At 39.4% G+C, this 26,631-nt stretch overlaps 1 protein-coding gene across 2 annotated transcripts in view; it reads right to left on the reverse strand.

Annotated features, from left to right (window-relative positions):
* The window catches only part of STK4 (serine/threonine kinase 4), a 97,920-nt gene that overhangs the window by 62,101 nt on the left and 9,188 nt on the right, over nt 1–26,631 (reverse strand). For both annotated transcript variants that reach the window (XM_079783682.1, XM_079783683.1), the window contains exons 3-9: nt 21,999–22,127; nt 19,508–19,622; nt 15,881–16,045; nt 12,191–12,358; nt 9,982–10,119; nt 7,224–7,352; nt 5,830–6,016 (exon numbers count right to left, since the gene is read on the reverse strand). In XM_079783682.1, coding sequence (XP_079639808.1) covers nt 5,830–6,016; nt 7,224–7,352; nt 9,982–10,119; nt 12,191–12,358; nt 15,881–16,045; nt 19,508–19,622; nt 21,999–22,127 — 1,031 coding nt within the window. The remainder of the gene's footprint in view (nt 1–5,829; nt 6,017–7,223; nt 7,353–9,981; nt 10,120–12,190; nt 12,359–15,880; nt 16,046–19,507; nt 19,623–21,998; nt 22,128–26,631) is intronic.

A 26,631-nucleotide genomic window follows, 5' to 3' on the forward strand; every position in this document is an offset into this window, starting at 1 on the left:
TATTAAAGATTATTATAAAGTTATAATGTCTATCCTCCTGAGTATAATAAATAATTTATGCATAATAATTCTTTCTAAAAATAAATATTTCTGGAATCAAGAAGCCAGAACCAGTCTTACCATGAATTTTGGTGAGTTGTATGTTATGGGTTTAATGCCCACTAATGTTAGAGTAGGCTTCCAAAACCAATCAGGAGGTTAGTAGGAAGAAGCATACACTCTGGAGTTCTTTCAGTTCCCAGCTCTACCACTTCCTGCCATGTGACCATGAGCAAATAACAACCTCTCTGAACCTGTTCCCTTATAGAGAAACTATAGAAATATCATTGCTGTAGACAGGTCAAGATGACTGACAGAAAAAAAGATGACTGAAAGAGCTGAAGCGCGAGAGGCCTACCCTCCTGCTCCAAACACATAGAAATTCAAGATTTAAAAACAACAACAACAAAAAGCACAGTAATGTCTAAACGAAAGTCTGCAGATGGCACAAGCAAGGTGGCCCATTGGTAAAGCCAAACCAACTAGTTTGAAGACTGATATGAGAACACGAATTGGGATAAAGACAGGAGCCAAGACACATCGAGGTAGAACTCAATTCCCAGCATAAAGGTAGGAGCCAAGACTCAAGGGCATGGCTTAGGAACGGCTTCTGGCCATTAAAGCGATGGAAAGAGTCAACTTCTAGAAATATAATTCCTGGGCTGTACCACAAGCATACTTCGAAAATGAGAAATAATCTAAAGACTGCTCTAGAGAGAAATACCCCTGAGGGCCCCAAGAAGGATGCCTACTTATTAGCCATGAGTGGTATTATTTTTATAAACATGTGGACTATTAGAGCTATAAAAGACAAGGAAAACACGCCAAGTTTAAAAATTCTTTAGCCTTTTGACCCAGTGTTCCACTTCTAGGAATATATATATATATATATAAAAAGACCAGAAACACTAATTCAAAAGTATGTATGTACCCCTATGCTCACTGCAGTATAATTACAATAGCCAAGATTTGGAAGCAGCCCAACTGCCCATCAATAGATGAGTGGATAAAAAAGTTGTGGTACATTTACACAATGGAATACTACTCCATTGTAAGGTAAGAAAGGAAATCTCACCTTTTGTGACAGCAGGGATGGACCTGGAGAGCATTATGCTAAGTGAAATAAGCCACTCAGAGAAAGACAGATACCATATAATTTCACTTATATGTGAAATATAAGGAACAAAATAAACAAACAAAATAGAAACAGACTCATAGATACAGAAAACTGACAGCTGTTAGAGGGGAAGAGTGTTGGGAGACTAGGTGAAAAAGATAAAGGGATTAAGAAAAAAAAAAACAACCCAAAACTCACAGACACAGACACAGTATGGTGATTACCAGAGGGAAAGGTGGGTGGGGGAGGTAGAAGAGGTCAAAGGGGGGGATAAATGGTGATGGAAGGAGACTTGACTTTGGGTGGTGAACACACAATACAATATACAATCTACAATAGGTGTTACAGAAGTGTACACCTAAAACCTATATAATTTTATTAACCAATGTCACTCACCCCAATAAATTCAATAAAATTTTAAAAATAAAAAATAATAATTCTTTAACTTTACTGATTAGGGCACTGAAGTCCATACAAGGAAATTGAATTATCCAACATAACACAGATAAGTATCTCAGTCAAGCTTAGTAAAAAAGACTCCTTTAAATGTTTAAAAATCAGTTTTGAAGAAATGATATGATGCTTGAGATTTGCTTTAAGTTAATTCAGCCTGTTATTTTCCTTGGGAGGGGAAGCCTAAAATATGATGGGCAATGCGTTAATCATTTTGAAACCGGGCAATAGGTCCATTGGAGTCATGATATTATTCTGTGCAACTGTGTATGTTTTAATTTTCCATAATGAAAGTTAAATAACTCCTAAAATAGTAAGAGGCAAAGATCTCAAAATAAGTGGTAAATCTGTTAAACTTGTGACTCAAAAACTGTATTATAAGACCTGCAGCAGATTGTTTGTGAACTGAGTATATTTAATATCACTCAGCTGCGACTGTTGAGGCTTTGATGTTTTTTTCATCATGACTATAATAAAAGATGCATTTTCTCATTAGGCATGCTAAAACTATCCAAGCTCAGAAACTGCACTAACTGAATTAATTACCACTTGAAATATGAAATATGAAAATTACATTTGGAACAAAATTAATTCTTTACATTAAAAAAGGCAGATTTTCCATAACCCATTCATGCACAACACGTTAATGGGTCAGCCTAGGTATATTACACAGTGATTATAATCATCTGCATAATTAAAGCCCTTCAAACAAGAAGAAGATAGGGCACTCAGAGTCAAAGAAAAGAACTAGAGTCTCAGCAGCTTATTACTGCAAAGCAACCCTTCCTAACAAATCACATGGCTACTTAGAAAAAAGAAAAAACTAAATTTAGTTCATAGCATTCACTTGACAATTTATGTAACACCAAGCACAATATATCTAGGGTGCTTCAACTTTGAGTTTAGGGGATACAACATTCCCTAGGAATACAATAAGAACTTAAAGAGACTAGCAGGGAGTGACAAATGTCACTTTGTAAATATCCATTTTTAAGGCCATAAAAAGCAGTGCGAGGAGGAAGAAGAGAGGAAAAGGGATTCTTAAGGCAATACACAGTTCAAAGTCCTAATTTACAGGACACAATGATATCAGCAATATTTGTGATGGTTTTTTATTTTTCTGATAAATGCTAGAAAAAAATTTTGGGGAAAAAATTTAAAGACCTATAATCCTATTACCAATAATAGCTACTTTAAAAAAATATATGTTTTTATTGATTTCAGAGAATTGGTTGGCTGCCTTCTATACACTCCCTACTGGAGATCAAACCATGACTTCCTGATTAATGGGTCAATGCTCAAACACTGAGCAACACTAGTTTTAATATTTGGTTTAGCCGAAACCGGTTTGGCTCAGTGGATAGAGCATCGGTGTGCGGACTCAAGGGTCCCAGGTTCGATTCCGGTCAAGGGCATGTGCCTTGGTTGCGGGCACATCCCCAGTGGGGGGTGTGCAGGAGGCAGCTGATCGATGTTTCTCTCTCATCGATGTTTCTAGCTCTCTATCCCTCTCTCTTCCTCTCTGTAAAAAATAAATAAAATATATTTAAAAAAAAAAATATTTGGTTTATTTCTCTCCAGCTTTTCTATTCAGTCAGTTTTTTTTCAGTCATTTTTCTATGCACATATTAACATGTTAATTTTTTTTTTACTTTGGTAAAACTGGGTTATGCTATAATTTTGTTTCCTTTTTTCTTTTTAAATATATTTTTATTGATTTCAGAGAGGAAGAGGGAGAGAGAGAAACAGCAGTGATGAGAGAGAATCATTGATCAGCTGCCTCCAGCAAGCCCCCTTACTGGGGATTGAGCCTGAAACCTGGGCATGTGACCTGACAGGGAATTGAACCATGACTTCCAGGTTCATAGGTCAATACTCAACCACTGAGCCACACTGTCTGAGCGATTCCTTCTAAATATTTCCCCCAAAACAGGATTTTTAATATTTTTGTATGGTGTAGTATTCCATCCTATGGTTGTATCATAGTTTATTTGACTAACCATTTTCTATTAAACATTTAAATTAATCCAATTTTTCAATTTTAAGTAACATATTTGAAAAAATTCTTGAATATAATTTTCTTATATCTTCAATTATTTTCTTGGACCAGAGCCCTAGAAGTGGAATTTACTGAGTCAAAGGTTTGAACTTTTCAAATTCTTGATACATACTACATTCCAGAAAAGTTACACAAGTAACTTTAGCATCTACATATCCACTAATAGCATTACTACTCTTTCCTATCTGTGTGGTTCTGGTCAGAGGCCAAACACAGATGATGAGCAGGCCGTGGCCCCAAAATAAAACAAACACACAAACAACCTTTTCCCTTCAAAAACAAAGGGCTGCCTGGCCAGCATGGCTCAGTGGTTGAGCGTCACCAGGAGGTCACAGTTCGATTCCAGGTCAGAGCACATGCCCAGATGCAGACTTGATCCCCAGTGGGGGGCATGCAAGAGGCAGTCAATCAATGATTCTCTCTCATCATTTATGTTTCTATCTCTCTATCCCTCTCCCTTCCTCTCTGAAATAAAAAACAACGAAAACCCAAAGGGTTGATTATAAATACAAATACCTGAAAGGTGAAACATAGAGGGAAATCCCTAAGAACCACAGGCCTGGAACTGTCTCAGCCACAATAAACCAGCTGCAGTTCCCCTGAACTCACTAGCCTTTCTCTTGCCTCCTTGAATTTGTGAGCATCGTTCTCTTTGCTGGACCATCTCCAACCCACACTACTCACTTGCCAAGCAGCTTGCCTTTCTCCTCCAGGAATTCTTCAGTAATCCACAGTCTAAACTAAATACTCTTCCACTCTGCTTCGACAACACCCTATATTACCTCTATTTTAGAACTCATTTCATACACTGAAGAATAATTAATGGTCTGTCCCCCACACTAGACAATGAGTTCCTTCAGGGCAGGGGCTGTTTCTTCATTTCCTGTTGCATTTTTTTTTAAAGTATATTTTATTGATTTTTAACAGAGAGGAAGAGAGAGGGATAGAGAGTTAGAAACATCAATGAGAGAGAAACATCGATCAGCTGCCTCTTGCACACCCCCTACTGGGGATGTGCCCGCAACCAAGGTACATGCCCTTGACCGGAATCGAACCTGGGACCCTTGAGTCCGCAGGCCGACGCTCTATCCACTGAGCCAAACCGGTTTCGGCATCCTGTTGCATCTTTAGCATCTACAAAGTACCTGGGATATGATAGGCACTGAAGAAAAATTTATTATATGAATTAATCAATCACAAAGCAGAAGGTCTAGGAGAGGGGCTAGAGAACTTTTTCGGTCTGTAAAGAGCCGGACAGCAAAACTTTCAGGATTTGGGAGCTCCATGGTCTCAGTCACCAATACTCAACTCTGCTTCTATAGTACAAAAGCAGTCATAGACACTATGTAAGTGAATGGACATGGCTATGTTCCAATAAAACTTTGTCAAAACCAGGTGGCATGCCACATTTTGGATGTGGACCATAGTTTGCTAATCCCTGATTTAGAAGAAGAAAAAAAAGATGATGAAGAAAAGATGAAGAAGAGACTTACTGCTTTAAACTTATGCAAAGTTTAGGCTAAATTGTACTTATACAACTAAATTACTAGCGTTTTATACTCTCAAATTCCTTTCCTCTGTGACTTGGTCTGTAATGCAGAGTAAGGGGAAGGGAAACAACTGAAGAAGGTAGGAGAGGATGGCATTCTGATAGGAGCTGAGCTCAGGTGTCAGGCCTCAGGTAAAAAAGGACCAGTGGAATAAGAAGTAGAGATGGGCTTAAACTCAAAGGGATTTGATAGGACTTTTAAGTGTGTACAGTCATTCTGAATAGATTGATTAAGTATTGGTAAACCTGAGTTAGACACACAGAGTATTATGAAGAAAAAAAAAAGATGTATACAGTCAACAGCTCAGAATTTCAATAGCTCAGAATTATGCATCAGATCACTGCATGTGCTTGCCTCTACAGATTCAGGAAGAGGAGGGAAAATGACATCATTCAGTGAGAATGGTCACTGATGCTTTCTTGCCTCTGACTCACATGCCAGCTTTCCTCTTCCCCAAATCCGTGTCCTCACCACAACCCCATGTTTCTACTCCTTTGGTTGCAGCAATATAAGAGGCCTCAAAACTGAGCCTGTGTGGACCACGTGAACCTGTCTTCTCTGGAATGTGTATGGTCTGCCTGAGAAGTTAGTATATTTGATCAGAGCCTTACTTTTCATAGTTCCTTCCTCTTCCTCATCCTCTGCATTGATCACCATAGTGCCCAGCTGTGACAGCAATGTTCCATCGTGCTCAATCATAGTATTGGCTCCATCACTCATGGTGCTGGCTACTCGGACAGTGCCCATCTCATCACCTGCTGCTCGAACCATGGTGCCAGAATCCAATTCATCCTCCTCCTGTAAAAGAATAGACTCTCAAGTTGGAGCTAATTTGATCAAAAGTGAGTTTTCTGAATTACTATTACTCATCTTGGTGCAAATATTTCTGGATTTGACACTTACTCAGATTCTAAACCCACTTTGTAGAACTGGGATCACTCTTATTTAACCAAAGAACATAAATTTACTCAAGTGAGAGTAGTGTATCTAAAGGACTCCCTCCTTCTCCCCTTCTTAATAGAGTTTGTGCAACATTTATCTAAAGATCTATGCACACCCTTGGAACCTCAGGGTTGTGAGGGAGTCTATAAGTGTAGAATCTACATATTTAGTATGAATCCTAGGTTCCCCAAAAGGACACAGAAAAACCAAGCCTCAGACCTGAGCATTCTCTTTCCAGAATAAAAATGTGCATTGAATAAAAGATAAAATGTGTAAGTGTCTTAGGAAGCACTATGAGAAGAGCACGCACAGATGATGCAAGCCTCTGGCAAGCCTTGGTCCAGGACAGGACAGAGTCATGAAAGAAGAGTCTCCAGCTGCAGGCTGATCCAACATCTACACGTCTTACCTGGCTTAGCAATCCTATCTAATAAAGAGGGAATATGCAAATTGACCATCACACCATAACAAGATGACTGCACCCACAGCAGAGGCGGGGAATCCCTTAACACAAGATGGCTGCACCCACAGTGGAGGCCGTTCCATAACAAGCCTTAACAAACAATCAGCAGAGACCTGAGGCTGCATGGTGCTGGGCTGAGGCAGGGGACCTGAGGCTGTGCCCCCCGCCTGGTGGGGCTTGACAGAGGACCTCAGGCCGTGCCCTCCGTCCCAGTACTGGGCTGGGGGACCTCAGGCTGCGCCCCCCACCCAGCAGGGCTTGACGGGGGTGGGGCCGGCCAGGACTGGATCTAGCCCAATGGGGGTGGGGCCAACAGAGTCTGGGTCTCGCGTGATTTCGAGGCGCACGTGGGTGGGTGGGGACTTAACTCTGGTTCTCGTGGCATGCCCCAGACTCTGATAGGAGGAAGATTTTCATATACGTTCTACTAATTTTCTTTTATCTCTGACACTTCTATTATAGAGAAAGGGCAAATAGCTGTATTAAAATATTTCCTCTAATTAATTCCCTTTTAATGTGCATGAATTTTGTGCACTGGATCACTAGTCATAAAATAATGAGCATTAATGCCTGAGGCCCAAAGCCAGGCCTGCCACTCACCGAGTTTTCTTCATCCTCGTGGTCCACCTCCCGCTGCTGGGCTTCCTGGCGTTTCAGTTTCACATCCATGGCTTCGTTAATTAAGTCCCGCAGTATCGACACTCCTTTGGCACTCTTGACAAATGGGTGCTTAAGCAAGAAAGTGATAAACGCTGGGGACAGTTTATAAGCACCAGTGCCAAAACAGTGCCTGGCACATAGCAGGTACTTGATAGTATTTGTTGAATCAGTCGATGAATCTAATCTTTCTCTTTTTGCTTTGGACAATAGCTAACCCACACTTACTTTACTAGTATAACCAAGCAGATGCACAGTCAGGTTTTACCCACCCTTTTTGGCCTGGCTAGAACTGTGCCGCCCTTTCTCTCTGCCAGATCTAGAGATTCTCAACCTCCTGGAGGAAATTTTGTAATGTTGGGAGCTTCTAGTTACAATGTTTGAAGAACACAAACAGCATGGGAGGGCAGGGACAGCACAATCCTGCAAAGTGGAACCTCTGGCACAACACACTGCAGCACATTCTGCACATCTTTCAATGTCTCAGAGTACATGCACACTCTGATAAATAATACTGAAAACTTTTTCCAGAGATAAGCAAAAGGTCTAGTAATTTGGGAGGTAAGTTTGGAGTAGGGGTTTAAATGGAATAAAGACATTGTTTAGAAATTACTGAATAATTTACTCATCCTGCTTATTCTTTCTATTCAGTGTACTACAGCATTTCCAACTATTATTTAGGTAAAAACAAATTTAGTGTAAAAGTATAGTTACTGCAGAAATACTAAAATTAGTCACAAAGACACTTGAAACACAGGAATATTGCTAAATTACATTTATAAAAATGAAGTTTTTTTAATGTTAATACCGACAACAAAAGTGTCCTTCGATAGAGGATTGGATAAAGAAGATGTAGTACATATCTACTATGGAAAACTCAGCCATAAGAAAAGACAAAATACTGCCATTTGCAACAACATGGATAGACCTTGAGCGTATTCACTGCTAAGTGAAATAAGTCAGTCAGAAAAAGCTAAAAACCATATGATTTCATTCATTTGTAGGATATAAAACTGGAACTCATGGACACAGACAATAGTGTGGTGGTTACCAGAGGGAAGGGAATGGAGAGTGGGTGAACTGGGTCTAATATATGATGACGGAAGATGGTTTGACTTTGGGTAGTGGACACACAATACACAGATCTTGTATCATAGAAATGTACACTTGAAACCTATATGATCCTATTAATCAATGCCACCCCAATACATTTAATTTTTTAAAAAATATTAATACCATCTTACATATTTGTTGTTTATAGCACAATTGTAAGAAATCTCTGTGAAAGGTGGGTGGATGGGTGGGAAGAGATCAACCAAAGAACTTATATGCATATGTGCATAACCCATGGACACAGACAATAAGGTGGTGAAGTGGTCAATGGGGGTCAAATAGGGACATGTAATACTTTCAATAATAAAGATTTTTTAAGAAAATAAATCTATGTGAAATCTATCTTTCCACATGTGAAAGTTACATGTGGAAATTCTTTTTTTTTTTTGGGGGGGGGGTTTGTCTGTTGTTTTTCCAAACTTACTCTGATATTGTCCCCAGTGTTTCTCTTTTTAATCCCTTCTCTATTCCCCACCACCCATGAAAGGATATGGTCTCCAAGTTCTCTATAGATTGAAAGTATGCCTCAACATGTGTTGGGCTCATAACACAGAAGATATCTTTTCCATAAAACTTTATCAGAACCCCAGCCAGGCAGGAAAAGAATCGCCACTACACTTAGAAACAAGACCCCGCTCATTTGCAAGAATATCGTATTTGCTGTTCTTTCCAATTGGAAAGCTTATAAGATCATTTCCCTCCTCATATCATATACAAATAAGTCTGGTCTGCTATTACTTACCGTTGTTTTATGCAAGTGCCCACCCATTCATATTCCTATATATTGTGAATGGAATGGTTTCTGTTCTTGTTACTGCTCTTACATCTAAATTCTTTCATGATGATAGGTACAGGTCTCTAACTATTTCATTATGCCTGTGAGTTGAGTAAGGCTGGAACATTTCTATATTGATAAATATGTTACTTTATTATAAATTGTTATCTTTATATGTCTCCATTATATCATAGACATTATACTGATTCTTTTAAAATTATGGGCATAAACAAGTTTATTATCTATGAGTTTCATTCCAGAAGAGTAATGAGTGTTAAAAAAAAATACATATATATAGGTTGTCCCAAAAAATGTATACACTTTGAATAATTATAAAGGCAGTGTTTATTAAAAACCATTTCATTTTCAAATTATGCTATCAGCTGTTAAAGTGTGTATACATTTTTTTTTGGAGCACCTTGTATATATGGGGACTGATATGGTTGAAAACTATTGGCCTAGCATAATAATAACAGCAAATATTTGTCAAATCCATATCGTACTATCTATAATATGTATAAAGCATTGTTCAAAGTTATACATTATTATATCACTTAATCTTCAGGTGCTCACTAAATGTCAATTCCCATTCTCTAATCCCATAGAGCCCTATATTTTCTTGCCATATTGTCTTGTTCAATGACTTAACATTCTTTTCTATGTCTTTTTGACTCAGTTAGGACCAAACCTCCTGAGAAGCAGGAAATGTCTTATACTTCTTTCCCATCTCCACACAGGTGTAGGTGGGTTAAAAGCATCTTTTGGTTAGCATGTGAATGAAATACAGAGGGAGCACCTCAGGGTGATTCATACCTGTAGGAGTTGAGTGGCTGTGGCTCTATGCTCAGGGCTCTTTACAAGACACTGCTTCACAAAATCCATGAAGCTATCTGACCATAGTTCTGGCTTTCGGAATGTGGGAGGAGGGTTGGTAGGAATCATAAAGATTGCCTGGTTAAAAAAAAAGGTAAAATAAAAGTGATGCTTCAATAAAAATGTAACTGGAAATATATTTGAAGTTTGATAAAATGATTTTTCTCTGATCCACTGAAGAGCCCACACAAATTCCAACAAAAGTCTAAGTATTCAACGTAAGAAGTATGACAATTAAAGAACGTGATATAAATCACTCTCTCCTTCCCCTTCCCTGCCCTCACCTTCTCCTTCTTTCATATGCATCCTTGTCCCCCAAACCTCACAATATCCACCAAACTTTTTAAAAATACATATTTTAAAATTGATTTTTAGAGAGAGAGCAAGGGAGAGACAGAGAGAGAAACACTGATGTACCGGGGATCGAGCCTGCAACCCAGGCATGTGCCCTGACCAGGAAATGACCCCACCAAGCTTTTTATAATTTTTGTTAACCACAGTACATTGCCTTTCAAAGTAAAAAGGCAAGACCTAAGAGCATCAATATCCTAAAGATAAAACCTCAACCGCAGAGCTGTCAAATTTCTGTCCTTCCTAAAGGTTACCACCACCACTGGCTATAACTAGTTATTGCAAGAAGACCATCAACTCAAAAGTCCCCAAAATCATAAAGAATTCATTCCTTTCAAACCAAGCCAATTCAACATACTAAAAAAAAAAATTGGCCCACTACACTGTAGTTAATTGAGTTTCCACTAAAAGAGCCACAGTTTAAAAAAATAAATAAAACTCTTTGTAATAATCAGCTGAAATTATAGTCTTTAAATCTAAAAATATAACCAGTAAATAGTCCTACCCTTCCCTACTTCTGCACCTCCCAAAAAAGAGGGGAGCTTATCTTGGGGCCCATGAATACTTTTTAAAAAAACTGTTAAATCTTTCAATAGAAGAACTAATTGATCGGGACTGAGCAAGATGGGCAAGACACACCTGGAGCCCTCCCGCAGTCCCTCCCCGGCCGATCGTGCACCGGTGGGGTCCCTCAGCCTGTCCTGCACCCTCTCGCAATCCAGGACCCCTCGGGGGATGTTGGAGAGCTGGTTTCAGCCCGCAGGCCACTCCCCTTGGGAGGGCACCAGATGCAGGGCTCATGGCTGGCAAGCACTGCTGCTGCGGCTACTGCTGCTGCTACTGCTGCTGCTGCGGCTACTGCTGCTGCTGCGTCAGCGAGAGCCTCTTCCTATTGGGACTGATTGGGAGTTCACGGCAGGCACATTGGGGCCAGGATGAGCAAGAGTGGCAGGTAGGAGCTGCAGGTGGCGTTGGACTGCGGGTTTTGGCCCGATCCCTGCAGGCCACCCAGAGGGACCCCATCCATGCACGAATTCATGCACCGGGCCTCTAGTAAAGACTATAAAGCCCAAGGAAGGGTTGAGGTCTTATAACAGTGCTGTGGTGAGGGTTCCTGTGGGCGGTGGTGGTAAAGCCTGGAAGCCCCTTAGGGTGTTTTGGTGGAGAGTAAATCTATGGGTCCAAGTAGTTGGAGGGTGGCGAGTACAGAGCCTCCAGATGAAGAGAGGGTGGTGATCTACAAACCAAAACTTACAAATTTAAATACCTGCAAGGGCCAGGCAGGAAAAAGACAACACACGAACCAGACTGGGTGTTAGTCACAGGAGTTCAAAAAAATAATTTGCTTTCCTCTTACTACTACTATAAGACAAACTGTACTATAAGACAAATCGTACTATAAGACAAACGTCAGAGAAAACACTGCAGTATGTGACAACTGATACTTGGTAGACAGGGAATTGTGGAGACTGATGAAGTGGAAGCCCATGCCCTGTATAAAGGAGAAGACCACTACTCAGCGCCAGTTAATGTTACGTTAAAATGTGAGCAGCTAAACTAAAAAATACACATTGCACAAGTCACACCAAGCATTTCTGTGGCCCATGTCCTGCCTCGAGCTATTGATACACGGCCTTTGGAATGAAGAGGGGTAAATTATACTTTAATTAATTAGAGACTACAACTAGTGGAATTAATTCATTTATTATTTGGTACCTAACCAAGTAAGTCATTTAACTAACTTTCTAATGATGACCTGTAACTAACCACCCCACTGGCTTCCCATCCATTTCCTTACCCTCATTGGATGGATATCAGCGTATGGGGGCTTCCCTTCAGCCATTTCTATGGCAGTTATTCCCAATGACCAGATGTCTGCCACGCAGTTGTACCCAATTTCCTGAATCACTTCTGGAGCCATCCAAAATGGTGTTCCTATGACTGTATTTCGCTTGGCCATAGTATCCTAAAATAGAAAGGAGAAAGACCAACACTAAGCATCAAAACTATGAAGAAAAAGAGACTTTTTCAACAAAAGAAATACCTTATACCTGAAGTACATATAAAAACCATACTCAAGGCATGACCAAGCAAGTCACAAAGAAATTCAAATAACCTAGAGACATAATAGATTTTCAGTCAGTTACTAAAACACAAAAAATAATAATCAATCAATAAAATAAGATAGACAAAAATTTAAAAGATTACTAAAAACCAATGTTGACAATAGTGTAAAAGTTATGCACAAAAGTACACTGTTACTGGAATATAAATTGGTACAACTTTTAGTAGGCAATTTGGCAATAATTATTAAACTTAAATGTCCATATCCTTTTACCCAAATCTATTTCTGGAGATGTATCTCGGCACCCCAAAATATATAGGGCAAATAGGTTTACAGTTGTGAGTATATGAAATGCAGTTTATTCTTGTATTGTTATTTACTAATTATTGTATAATTTTCCATATGAATAACTGTAAATCTACTTTTGCCCCACCCTGTATGCACAAGTATTGTAGGAATATTTGTAATATGGGGAGGGGGAACAAAAAGGAAATAACCCAAATGACCATCTAAAGGGGGTAAGTTAAAAACAATAAATATCCATACAATAAAATACTACATTTAAAAAAAAGAGATAAAAACATTTTTCTGGCATGAAAAAAATGTACAAGGTATATTGTGAAGCAAAAAATAATAATAATAATAGGTTACAAAATTAGATATAATATAGTCTTTTTGTAAAAGAAAAATAATGGAACAACAACCAATAATAATAAATATTGTTGTTCTATGGATAGCAAAACAAAAAAATAAACAAAAATCTCAAGTAACATGCACCAAACTATTAACAATTCTATCTAGAAGTTAGAAACACTAAAGACTTCTTTCCATCCCTATACTTCTATAACACTCTATGGTTTACATGAGGATGTACTACATGTGCAATAAGAAAATTAAATAAAGAAAATTACATACGCATATATGTGTGTACATATATTTTAAATATACATTTTATATAATTTATACATATTTTTATATAATATATACTCATATATAAAGTCTTAGTTTGGGGATTAAAGAAGATTATATAGAGACTAGAGACCCAGTGCATGAAATTCATACACAGGGGGTCCCCTCAGCCTAGCCTGCACCCTCTCACAATCCTGGACCGCTGGCTCCTAATCACTCACCTGCCTGCCTGCCTGGTCGCCCTTAACTGCCCCCCCTGCCAGCCTGATCGCCCCTCACTGCCTCTGCGTGCCGGTCTGATCGCCCCTAACTGCCTCCCCTGCCGGCCTGGTCGCCCCTAACTGCCCCCTGCTGCCAGCCAGGTGGCCCCCAACTGCCCTCTCCCTGCCAGCCTGGTTGCTCCTAAATGCCCCCCCACTGGCCTGGTCACCCCTCACTGCCCGCCCTGCCGGCCTGGTCGTCCCCAATTGCCCCCCTCTGCCAGCCTGGTTGCCCCTAACTGCCCTCCCTGCCAACCTAATTGCCCCCAACTGCCCCCCCTACCGGCCTGGTCGCCCCCAAATGCACCCCCCCATGCCGGCCTGGTCATCCCTAACTGCCCTCCTGCCAGCCTGGTCGCCTCTTACTGCCCCCCCTGCTGGCCTGGTTGCCCCCAACTGCTCCACCCCCATTGGCCTGGTCACCCCACACAGCCTGCTGTTCAGTCGTTTGGTCGTCCCTCATTAACCTCCTGCTGGCCTGGTTGTAGGCAGCCATCTTGTGAAGGCCTGATGGTCAATTTGCATATTACCTCTTTATTATATAGGAAGGATAGTACAAATGGGCAAATAACCACTTGCATATTTCCCCAGAGAGGCACGGCCCTAATGAAAGAAAACTTTTCTAGAATTCCTGTATTTTAGGAAGAGAAGGATTTTAAACAACTAAATATGTAACAGGACTTCCCAAAATCATCACCCTATTCCTTCTGGAATGCCTGTACCTTAAGTTAGGTTATGCCAGTGGGAGCAAGTGATAGGTAAAATTTTTTAATTGATCTCACTTTGTCAGTCCTATGCAAAAAATTAACACAGGAGCTATTTTACTGCTTAGTCATTTCCTTTGCTCTGACACTTGAAATTTGCAGGGGTATTTTCAAATGGTGATAGTCAAAGTTGTTTTCAAGGATTATAACTAGAAATGAGTATTTGGATAACTGTAAGTTTTTTGAAAATTAAGAGTAATGAGTAGATACTAAACCAAATAGATCAATAGAAAATATTAACTCCAGAAACAAGCTAACATGTTCCAGGTAGATTTAAATTAAAAAAAATAAAACTGTACATAATACTAGCTCTAAAAAAGATCAAACAAACAAAATATATCTATATAGTCTACCACCCAAGAAAACTGTTTAATATATAACTTTGTTGCAAATATTAGTATACATCTGTCCAAAACTGTTATTTTTCTACATATACTTCACATATACTCGTGCATTTTACAAAATCAGATCACTCTAGACTTCCTGTTTGTAAAAATGGGTTTTTTCATTGCCATGCACTGGTGGGACAGAAGGAGAATCAAGAGTCTGTATCCTGGAATCAAATGAGGACAGTGTTTTCAGTAACTGCCAACTGCTACCTGAAGGTTCAATGAGAAGACATTATGACTTATTCAAGGAAAGCAGTTTGAATTTAATTTTTCTTCCTTTCATAAATATAAGGATGCAGCCCAATAGAATTTAAATTTCTACTCTGTCATTTCTTGTTTTAGATTTAATTTTATTTTTTTTTGGTTTTTTGTTAATCCTCACTCGAGGATGTTTTTGCATTTATTTCTAGAGAGAGTGGAAGGGAGGGGGAGAGACAGAGAGAGAGAAACGTCGATGTGAGAGAGACACAAGGATTGGTTGCCTCCCACACGTACCCCAAGCAGGAGCAGGGATGAGCCTGCAACTGAGGTATGTGCCCTTGGTAGGAATCAAACCTGGGACCCTTCAGTTGGCCGGCTAACGCTCTATCCACTGAGCCAAACCGCCTAGGGCTAGATTTTATTTTTATCAAAGTAAACCAAACTTTAACTATGGGACCTGAATCCCAAGAAAGGATCTAAAATAATCTACTAGCTCTTTGGTAATCTATTAGTACATTCTATGATTTTCTTACTAATACAATTAAATCAAGTATTATATTTTAAAAACAAATAAGAATTCCTTCTCAGGACAGAGCTGAAAGTTACCAGTATAAGTAAAATATTTTTGTGTGTGTTAATTCTCACCCGAGGATATTTTTTCCATTGATTTTTAGAGAGAGTGGAGGGGGGAGGGAGGAGGAGAGAGAGAATCATTAATGTGAGAAAGATACATCGATTGGTTGCCTCCCGTACTCGTCCCAGACCTAGGCTGGGGATTGAATCTGCAATCTAGGTACATGCCCTTGACCAGGAATTGAACCTGCAACCCTTTGGTGTGTAAGCCAACACTCTAACCACTGAACAACACTGGCCAGAGCAACAAGTAACAGTTTTACTTACTGTAAGTTGACCTGCTACCCCAAAATCTGCAAGTTTTGCATGTCCTTCTGTATTTAGCAAAATATTTCCTGCCTTGATATCTCGGTGTATTTTTCTCATAAAATGAAGGTATTCCAGTCCCTTAAGCGTTGATTGTAATATTGTAGCTATTTCATCTTCTGTTAACTAAAAAAGAATGAGAAATCAAAATCCTTTAGTTTACATCAGGACATTTGAAAAAGGAAAGAAAAAAAAAGATCCAAACTCCTTTCCTAGAATATAAATATAAGATCATATTCAGCTGTAAACAGCATTGGACAGCAATACCATTGCTACACTAACAACTCCCAAAGTTATATATTTCCAGCCCAGATCTCTTCCCAAATACGAAATTCATATGTCTGCCTACACAACATCTCCAATGAATACGTAACAAGTATCATAAACATAATATATCAAACTCAAATTCTTTATTTCTGCCACTACCCTACCCCTCTCCTTACCACCCACCCAACCTACTTTACTCTTCCCAGTCTCCTCTCTCTCAGTAAAAGGCAATTTCATTCTTTCAGTTGTTCTGCCCCAAAACCTTGAGGCCATTCTTGGCTTTTCTGTCTTCAAAATATATCCAAACGTATCCTCTGTCATCATCCTGGTCCAAGCTACCATCAAGTCCTGCCTGAACTATCCTAATAATTTCCTAACCAGTCTCATTGCTTCTGCCCTTGACCCTCTGCAATGTATTTTCCACACAGAAGCCAGAAAGTTTGATAACTAGGTTAAGTCACACTTCTAAAGAAGTAGAGCCAAGACTAAAAGTTAGGTCTTTCTTTCTTTTCTTTTCTTTTTTTTTTTAAAATATATTTTATTGATTTTTACAGGGAGGAAGGGAGAGGGATAGAGAGCTAGAAATGTCGATGAGAGAGAAACATCGACCAGCTGCCTCCTGCACACCCCCCACCGGGGATGTGTCCGCAACCAAGGTACATGCCCTTGACCGGAATCGAACCTGGGACCTTCCAGTCCGCAGGCCGACGCTCTATCCACTGAGCCAAACCAGTTTCAGCTAAAAGTTAGGTCTTTCTATTCCCAAATCCCATATTTTCTGCACCACAGTATACTCCCTTCTGAGTGTCAGTTGCTTGTCATAAGGGGAACTGAGTGAGAACTTGTGGGTTAATTTTGTTTAGAACTGGGACTGATCAGATAAGTGCTCATAATTCAAGAAATATTTTTTTCAGGACCCTACTGTGTGTCAGGTGGCTTTCTTGGTGCTGGGGATATAGTAGTCAACAGATCAAAGACATTTTTAAATGCAGAGTATGTTTCCAATAGAGAAGACGTTACATAAATAGGTATACAAATAATGTATAATATGTCAGATGGTGATAATGCTGCATTATACCAATAAGGTAGGATAAAGGAATAGAGAATGAAGATGTACGCCAGATCTGCTCAAAACCCCAATGGCTTCCTCAGTCACTCCAAACGAAAGCCAGTCCTCACCAAGGTCTTACATGACCTGGTTCCCAGCTACCTTCATCTTCTACCACTCTCTACCATGCTCTTTCTGTCTTACCCATCTAGGCTTCCTTGATGTTCCTCGAACGCTCTGAGCACACTCCCACTTCTGGGCTTTCTCACCTGCTGTTCTCTGTGCCTACAATGCTCTTCATCTAGATTTCTGTATGACTTGCTCCCTTACTTACTCTCTCTGTCTCTGAAAACCAGAGAGGCCTTCCCTAGCTCCCTCCATTCCTAGATGGTTTATTCTCTATTCCTTTATCCTACCTTATTGGTATAATGCAGCATTATCACCATCTGACATATTATACATTATTTGTATACCTATTTATGTAACGTCTTCCCTATTGGAAACATACTCTGCATTTAAAAATGTCTTTGAGCCCTAGCCAGTTTGGCTCATTGGATAGAGCGTAGGCCTGCGGACTGAAGGGTCCCAGGTTCAATTCCGGCCAAGGGCACATGCCCGGGTTGTGGGCTCGATCCCCAATAGGGGGCGTGCAGGAGGCAGCCGATCAATGATTCTCTCTCATCATTGATGTTTCTATCTCTCTACCCCTCTCCTCCCTTCCTCTCTGAAATCAATAAAGAAATATATATTAATAAATAAATAAATAAATAAATAAATAAATAAATAAAAATGTCTTTGATCTGTTGACTACTATATCCCCAGCACCAAGAAAGCCACCTGACACACAGTAGGGTCCTGAAAAAAATATTTCTTGAATGATGAGCACTTATCTGATCAGTCCCAGTTTTAAACAAAATCAACTCACAAGTTCTCACTCAGTTCCCCTTATGACAAGCAACTGACACTCAGAAGGGAGTATACTGTGGCGTAAAAAAAAAATATGGGATTTGGGAATAGAAAGACCTAACTTTTAGTCTTGGCTCTACTTTTTTAGCTGTGTGACTTAACCTAGTTATCGAACTTCTGTTAGTCTCAGTTTCTCAACCTATGAAATAAAAATATCACCTTTCTTCAAGAGTGTCATGAAAATGAAATGATATAAGGTATGTTAGAATCCAGTAACTACTACACTATCAATCCATCAATAAATATTTAAGAAGCATCTATTATGAGCCAGGCACTATGCTAATAACATTAAAAATAGCTAACAACTACTAAGCATTTGTTCTATACTAGCCACTATTTTTTGTAATCTCATTTAATCCTTACAATTAACAAATGAGGTATGTACTATTATTATCATCACCATTTTATAGATGATGAAGCTGAAGCACAAATTAAGTAATTTGTGCCAAAGGTGACAGAGCTAATAAATGATAGAGCTTGCACTCAAGTCCAAGCAAAGACTACTGGCAAAGAAGTAAGCTAGAGTTTGGGGCACCTTCTGTGGCCAAAAAGGACAAAGCTCATCACTTGTTTCCTGGCCCCTTATTCTAAACAGCTGAGCTAATCGCTTTGGTAGCACTGCTCAAAAGAAATATATATGAGCCACAAATAAAACTTTTAATTCTAGTAGCCACATTTAAAAAAGAAAATAACAAGCAAAATTAATTTTGATAATATATTTTACTTAACTATACATGTCCAAAATATATTACCATTCCAAACATTAGTTCAATATAAAAAATTATATACTTTTTACATTATTTTTGGTAATAATTCTTCCAAATCTGGTGTGTATTTGATACTTACAACACATTTCAAAACAGACAAGCCATATTTCAAGTCCTCAGTAATCGTATGTGCCTAGTGACTATCATGTAATCACAGTAATAGCAAATAATCTTTCACAGAAAGTATTCTCTTATTAATAGGATGCAGAGGAAGTTAATCTGTGAACATTATGGGGAGGAGAAGAAAAATAACTCCAAATTGAAACATTTAAAATTTATTGTTTAACCACTAGATAGTCAGTTTTTTCCCAGTATGAAATAAGCAAAGCATGTAAATATAACTGGGTTGGGCTGTTGTCAAAACTTCCACATTTAAGAGACATTAAAGAGCAAAAAGGGGGAAAAAGCATGGAAAGGGGAAAAAAATCTAGCAGTCATCTCTCTAGATATGGTAGTAGGAGAGCGCACATGAAAAAAGGCAGAAAAAAGAAGATGGCATAAGAGACTAGCTCAGTGGCATTATTCTAGAAGAAAACTTACTGTTTTATTTCGTAATCGAATGATATCAGATACAGAACCAGCCCCACAGTACTCCATAACGATCCACAAGTCTGTGTTCTTAAAATAACTGCCATAATATTTGACTACATGAGGGCTAGAGAGAAAGAGACAATATAAGTTAGTGGAAAAGCCTTCAAACATCTCTATTAATTCATGCTGTTAAACACCTGAAAATTTCTCTGTTCAAAAGAACAAGTATACATATTTATGGTTAAAATGGGCACCCTCCTGATAAGAATGTAAACTAGTATAACTTTTCTGGAGGGCAATAGGTAACAAAAGAGGAAAAAATGTATGGGTCCTTTAACCCACAGCATTTCTAAGTCTACAATTCATTCTAAAAAAAAAATTACAGATATTAAAAAAGAAATGATTACTATTGTAGTACTGTTTATAAAACTGATAATTTAGATACCATCTAAATGTCCAAAATTAGGGAGTTTAGTTACAGAATACTTGATAATATGAGATTTCCTGTTCTCGTTCGTTCTCTCTCTCTCTCTCTCTCTCTCTCTGTCTCTCGCACACACGCGCGCACACGCACGCACACACACACACACACACACACACACACAGTGGTGATTACATGATAGTAAGTATAGTGAAACTCCAAAAAGAGATATGTAAGGATATGTATGCCAAGTAGTATTTAACAATGATTATTTCTCCAAGGGGAAAAGTGATTTTATCTTCTTCTTTTTATTTGAAATTTTCCTAGATGTCACATGTAGTTTGAGGGGAAAAAACAAAAACCCACTACAATCTATTATAAAGAAAAAATTTGGAGTTTCAAGCCTGAAGAGAGATTCTAAACAAGGAATTTCAGAGAAAAATCAAACATTCCATTACAATGAAATAATTTGCCATCTGAGAGCTACCAGCTTTAACTGGCTAGATTATTATCAGGGTTAAATAATGTTGCATAATAACTGAAGATGCTAAAACCAACTGGGCTTCATTAACTCTCAGGATTTCAAGCCCCTTCATCCTTGGGAAATATGCCAATGACAAGGACAGCAGGAAAACCCCCCACATAAGTGAATATTAATGAAGAAATGGATGAACAAGTCTTTTAAAGTACATATAACCACACTTGCTCACACCTCCCTAAATTTTTATTTACAGCCTCTACGAGGCAATTACTGTCAGGTACTTCCTGTTGGAATATGTTCTATACATCTTATATTTTCAGCTAGATTTTCCTGTACATTTATATGCCTGGCCTGTCCAATCAGTCTACTCCCAGAGGATGAGAACTCAGCCCTGTATTTCTTTGTATTCCTTACCGTACTTAGCACAGAGTAGGCTCTTCAAAATACCTCTTCTCTAATTACAGACACATTTGTATACCCTGTTTGGAACACAGCTCACGGAGTCGCTCAAAAGCTGCAAAGTCTCAATTTGTCAACTGGAAAGAGCTCCCATAATATATCTTATGGAGGAGGAAAAGTAACCCTGCTACTTTGTTCTGGTCAAGACAATCAAGAAATACGAGGTTTTTATCTCATGTAGAGTAACCACCGGTGTACAGATAATAAAAGAAAGAGAGGGAGGGAGAAGAGATATGACTGCATTCACGAGTCTGTGAGACTTAAGGGTTTCAGGGCAAATTTCCTAGCAGGTAGCTCCCCCTGTCCTAATGTTGAAGCTTTAAAAAAAAAAAGGCAGGGGGGGTCGGGGCCGGGGGACAGTACCAAGTTGATCTGCTGACCAAAAGTGCTTTGGAAGAATGAATGCAGCTTCAAGTGCAAGACTTTCTCATTCCCCTTTCAACTCCCTAGAGCTGCCACTGCCCCTAAGTTTGCGTTTCTCTCATATCTAAACAGTACTGGGGAAGCCTGCTCCATCACTGTGACCACCCATGTTGTCACGGAATTTCAGAGCAAACCACGTGCTTTTCTGCGGTCGCCTGTTGGCCTGACTTCCTGCTACAGCATTTGACAAATCTTAGTTCCTCAAAAATAACATATTTAGCTACTCTTAGCTTGAATAATTTCTTAAAGATATAAAGAAAGGACCAATAAGACAGAAATAAGTTTTCTCTTTTAACATATCTATCTGTATATCCTAAGGTTTCTAAAGCTAAAAAGCATTGAATTATCTCTTCTTAACTGTCTCTGGAGAAATGTTTTCTCAATAGGAAGTAAGAGATCATTATTTAAAAAAAAAAAAAAAAAAGCTAGCACCACCTTCTCCCTCTTCGCCTCTTCCTAGTTTTGAAAAGGGCTTACTGAAAAAACAAAACAGAAAACTATGCAGAAATAGAAACTATAAAAGTTTAGCTACAAAAACACAAACTTTTTCATTATCTTTTTTTCTGGAAAAAAACAAACATATGCATAGTGATTCCATTAAGTGCTCCCTTCTGTAAAACATCTAAGTAAATGCAACTCTAAGCATCAAACTATTTAAATGATCACAGCAAATTCAAAACCGTGTTCTCTCCAGAGTTAATACCACATGCCTTTACCTGTCACATTGCTGCATTATAGAGATTTCTTTGATTATCTCCTGCAGGTCTGATTCCACAGGAACTTGCTTAATAGCCACAATCTGGCCTGTCTCTTTATGAATAGCTTTGTATACGCTGCCATAGGACCTATAATTGGAGGAAGGAGAACATTTATTAAAGTCACAAGCTAAGAGATAAATGTGGTAAAACATAAGCAACTTCCAGTTCTAATTTATATGCCTAAGTACCTAATACATGTATACTTAGCTCTACTTGCAAAATTGATAGCTAAAGTACGTTGGGGGGGTGGGGAGGAGACGGGGATTGCCATTAAGAAAACTACCATAAAATGGCATCTTAAAAACTTGACATTTAAATTATACTAAATGTGTTAGTATGAAATAATTATTATAGTATCTACCATTTCATGTCTGATGTCTGCCAAAAACTGTATCATCTCAGTTCATCCTTACACACACACACACACACACACACACACACACACAACAATGAAAAAGGGGCCATTATCCCTATTACACAGGTAAATGTGAAAAGGCTCAGAGGGACTACATGACTTGGCCAAGGTCACACATACGTGATAAATAAATGGTCAGTCCAGAATTTGAATCCAGTTGTGACTGAATACAAAGCCTTAGCTCGCTCCACATCTATACTGGGTCATAAACTGGAGGTCTTTGTTTCCTTGTGCTCACTCTAGTACTGAGTTTTTCATTCCTTGCTCCTCTTACTTGCAATAAAATTTAAAACATTATGGAAATGAATTAAGGTCTAAGTCTCTTTAAATGCTAGTATCAGGTGAACAGAGCATATAAATATTCTTTTTGCCTTTTACTCCATCTTCTCTTAAGAGCTTATAATGAAAATAAATAAAAAGCATATATATATTCACTCAATTTGGAGGCTAAAAGAGTATTAGATTTAGAATCTAGAGACCTAGTCCTATCACCACCACATTTACAGACATAGTTTTAATTTTTAACCATGTTGTGCCTCAATTTTCTCATCTGTAAAATGACAATAACACAAACTACTTTACAAGATAACTGTAATGGTCAAATGACATACCATCATCACCTTAAATAGATTATAGCTTCATTGAAATTCTGATGGCTGTCAGTGAAATAATGAGTAAACTGTCTTTCCCGTTTTCCAAATATACCTGCTTTTTCATAATGTCTCGGTGAGAAAAGATCAAAATAACAGTGCAACCTGTATCAAAATAGCTGAGTGCTCTAAGCTGCCAAAATGGTACTCAATATTCATTTCAATGTGTTTGTTTTTAAAAATCTATGCAGAGCATATAAAAAATTTCTACTCCATCAGAACCCTTTACATTGGCAAAACTACTATAGTGATCCTTAAGCGTTACATAAGCTTTTTATTTCCCTCAAGAGTAAAGCAACCACTGACCATATGGAGAAGACCTTTCTTCCTTGCTAAGGTAATCCTCTGATTTGTTAGGGTGGTGAACACCTTTTCCCAGGGGATAAAGCCAATCAGAGTAATCCTATTTCCTTCAGCCAATGACCTAGTTCTGACCAATGAAATTTGAGGGGAATTCTGCTGAAGGGTTTCTGGGTAAGACTTTCTTCCCAAGTAAGAGAGAAGCACACAAGGCCCATTTTTACTTGCTACTTCCTTTCCTGCTTTGGTTACTGTCATGTGAGGCATGATGCTTGAAACTAATGTGGTCATCTTGAGATGATAATTACACAAATGCTAAACCATTATGCAAGCCAATTAACCATTCTGGAATCTTTCACTCCCAGATTTATTATACTTAGTTATTAAATGCCCTTATTGGTTAGCCACTGTCCGTGGGGTATTCTGTCACTTTCAGCCAAAGTTATTCTTGATATGCTAATTCCCATCTGTGTGAAAATGCCTTTATTTCACCTTCATTCAGGAATGACTTTTGCTGGACACAGAATTCTTCTTTGACAATAGCTTTCCCTCAGCATTTTTACTGCAATTTTCCAGTTTCTATTGTTGTTTAGAAGTCAGCTATCATCAGATTATCAATTTTTCACAGGTAATCTCTCTGTACCTTTTAAGATTTCCTCTTCATCTTTTAACATTCTAAGATTTTACTAGCAGTCGATTTATTTAGCATTTCATAAACTTCTTCAATCTGAAAGCACATGTCTTTCTTCAAGTCTGGAGAATTCTCAGCATTATCTCTTTATTTTCTCTTTAACTCTTCTAATATATCCTTCTAGAATTCCTCTTGGACCTGTATTAGACTTTCTCAATCCATGCTGTCTTCTTTGTTTCTAACACTGTATTTCTCTGTCCTGCATTTTGTGATTGGTTCCACTTCTCTCTTCCAATTCACAAATTCTCTCTTCAGCTTCTCTAGTTTACTGTTTATCCAATTTATTAGGCCTTTAGAACTTCTATAATTGTAGTTTTCATTGTCCAAGATTCCCAACTTTTTATTATTCAATGGGGCTGGCTGGCTGTTCATGTTAATAATCTGGTATTCTTTTAAGGATGTCATTCCCTCTTTTATCTTTTTAAAAATCATAAACAAACATCTTAAGTCTCTTTCCAGACTGCTCCATTATTTCTACTTCCTTGGGTGTGAATTCTCCCATTTGTTAGGTCTGCTGATTATATCATGGCAGTAGATTTGTTTCTATGAGTTTCCTTTTATATTGATTTTTCTCTATATAATGCTCACTGTCATGAGCACTCTATGATGGTTTCATAGTTCCCTCAGCCAGTCATCCAGGCTGTACAATTTAAATCAGATCTCATATTAGAAGTTTGGGAGTTTGGCCCCTCAAGAGACCATACCTGAATGCAGTCCAAGCCCAGTTCCTATCGTCAGACCAGCATCTCCCCTTTTTCTCCAGGCCACAAGTGATACACAAATTTCAGATTTAGTTCATAGATGAAGAGCCTCATCCCAGCCCACAACTTCATGTAGAAAGCCCACCTGCAATCTCTGACAAGGACAGACATGCTTTACCCCTTTCTTACTATTACAGATATCTTTTCTATCATGGATCCACAGCTGTCTATGTATCCTAATATTTAAAAAATTAATTTTCACTCATTATTCTTATACTAGAGGCCTGGTGCACAAAATTCATGCACGGGGCGGGGGGAGGGGGGCGTGTCCCTCAGCCCAGCCTCCTGCACCCTCTCCAATCTGGGACCCCTCGAGGGATGTCCGACCAGGATCGGGCCTAAACAGGCAGTCGGACATCCCTCTCACAATCCAGGACTGCTGGCTCCCAACTGCTCGCCTGCCTGCCTGATTGCCCCTAACCACTTTTGCCTGCCAGCCTGACCACCCCCAAACCACTCCCCTGCCAGCCTGATCAATGCCTAACTGCTCCCCTGCCGGCCCAATTGCCCCTAACTGCCCTCCCCTGAAGGCCTGGTCACCCCTAACTGCTCTCCCCTGCCGGCCTGGTTGCCCCTAACTGTCCTCCCCTGCAGGTCTGGTCACCCCCAACTGCCCTCCCCTGCTGGCCCGGTCACCCCTAACTGCCCTCCCTTGCCAATCTGGTTGCCCCTAACTGCCCTCCCCTGCTGGCCTGGTTGCCCCCAACTGCCCTCCCCTGCAGGCTGGTCACCCCCAACTGCCTCTCCTGCTGGCCTGGTCACCCCTAACTGCCCTCCCTTGCCAGCCTGGTCGCCCCCAACTGCCCTCCCCTGCAGGCCTGGTCCCCCCAAACTGCCCTCCCCTGCTGGCCTGATCACCCACAACTGCCCTCCCCTGCTGGCCATATTGTGTGTTGGAGTGATGGTCAATTTGCATATTACCTCTTTATTATACAGGCTATTTAAAATGGAAAGGAGAGCTCCATATACTCCCTCAGCAATGTTGACCAGAATACTCTCCATGCTTCCCTATGCTATCTTGGTAGCAAAGAAAACTCTGATAGCTCACATGAGCAATTAAGATACATAATTCTACATACTGCACTTACAGTACTCTAAAGAGGATTTAGAAGGCTTACCAGTGAGCAATCATGCTCACTTATAGGCAAGGCCCTTAAGACCCGAGTCCCTGCAACAGAACCTAAGTGAACTTTAACTGGCAATGATGGTGAGAAGCACGTGTTTCCCATAAGCCATACAAGGCAAGGATCAATGTAGAAAAACAGAAATATTTGAGGGCAAATTAAGCAGGTACAAGTCTTAACATTACCACTCACTAGCTATGAAATCACGTGCAAGATGTTTTTTTGAGTCTCTGTATACACCATTAAGTAAAATAGGAGGGGAAAAACAGTAGGCTCTAATTCAAAGCACTTTCCAAGTGCTGTCCAGTCATCCTGGTCTGGAGCTTTGGCTCCACTGTCCACAGAACCACACAATTTCCTCAAAATGCAGACTGACTGCAGGCTCCACAATCCAATGTCGTCCTTAAGCCAGAGCTCATTTCACAAGGCACTTGTCAGTGCGAGTTTGCAATCCATTCGTTTTCCAGAACAGTTGAAGGGTGGCATGGCAGTCTGTGTTGAGCAGTAAGTGCAGTTAAGGTCTTCCTTCAGGATTTTGCTGGTTAAATGAGGCTTGATCAAGTTCTTTCAGCCATGATGACAGAAATTCAAGCATTTGTGGGAAGAATAACATGGGAAGAAAGACTTGAAGCATTATTTGTTTTGTCCCT

Source organism: Cnephaeus nilssonii (assembly GCF_951640355.1).
Source record: "Cnephaeus nilssonii genome assembly, chromosome: 11".
Lineage (NCBI taxonomy): Eukaryota > Metazoa > Chordata > Mammalia > Chiroptera > Vespertilionidae > Cnephaeus > Cnephaeus nilssonii.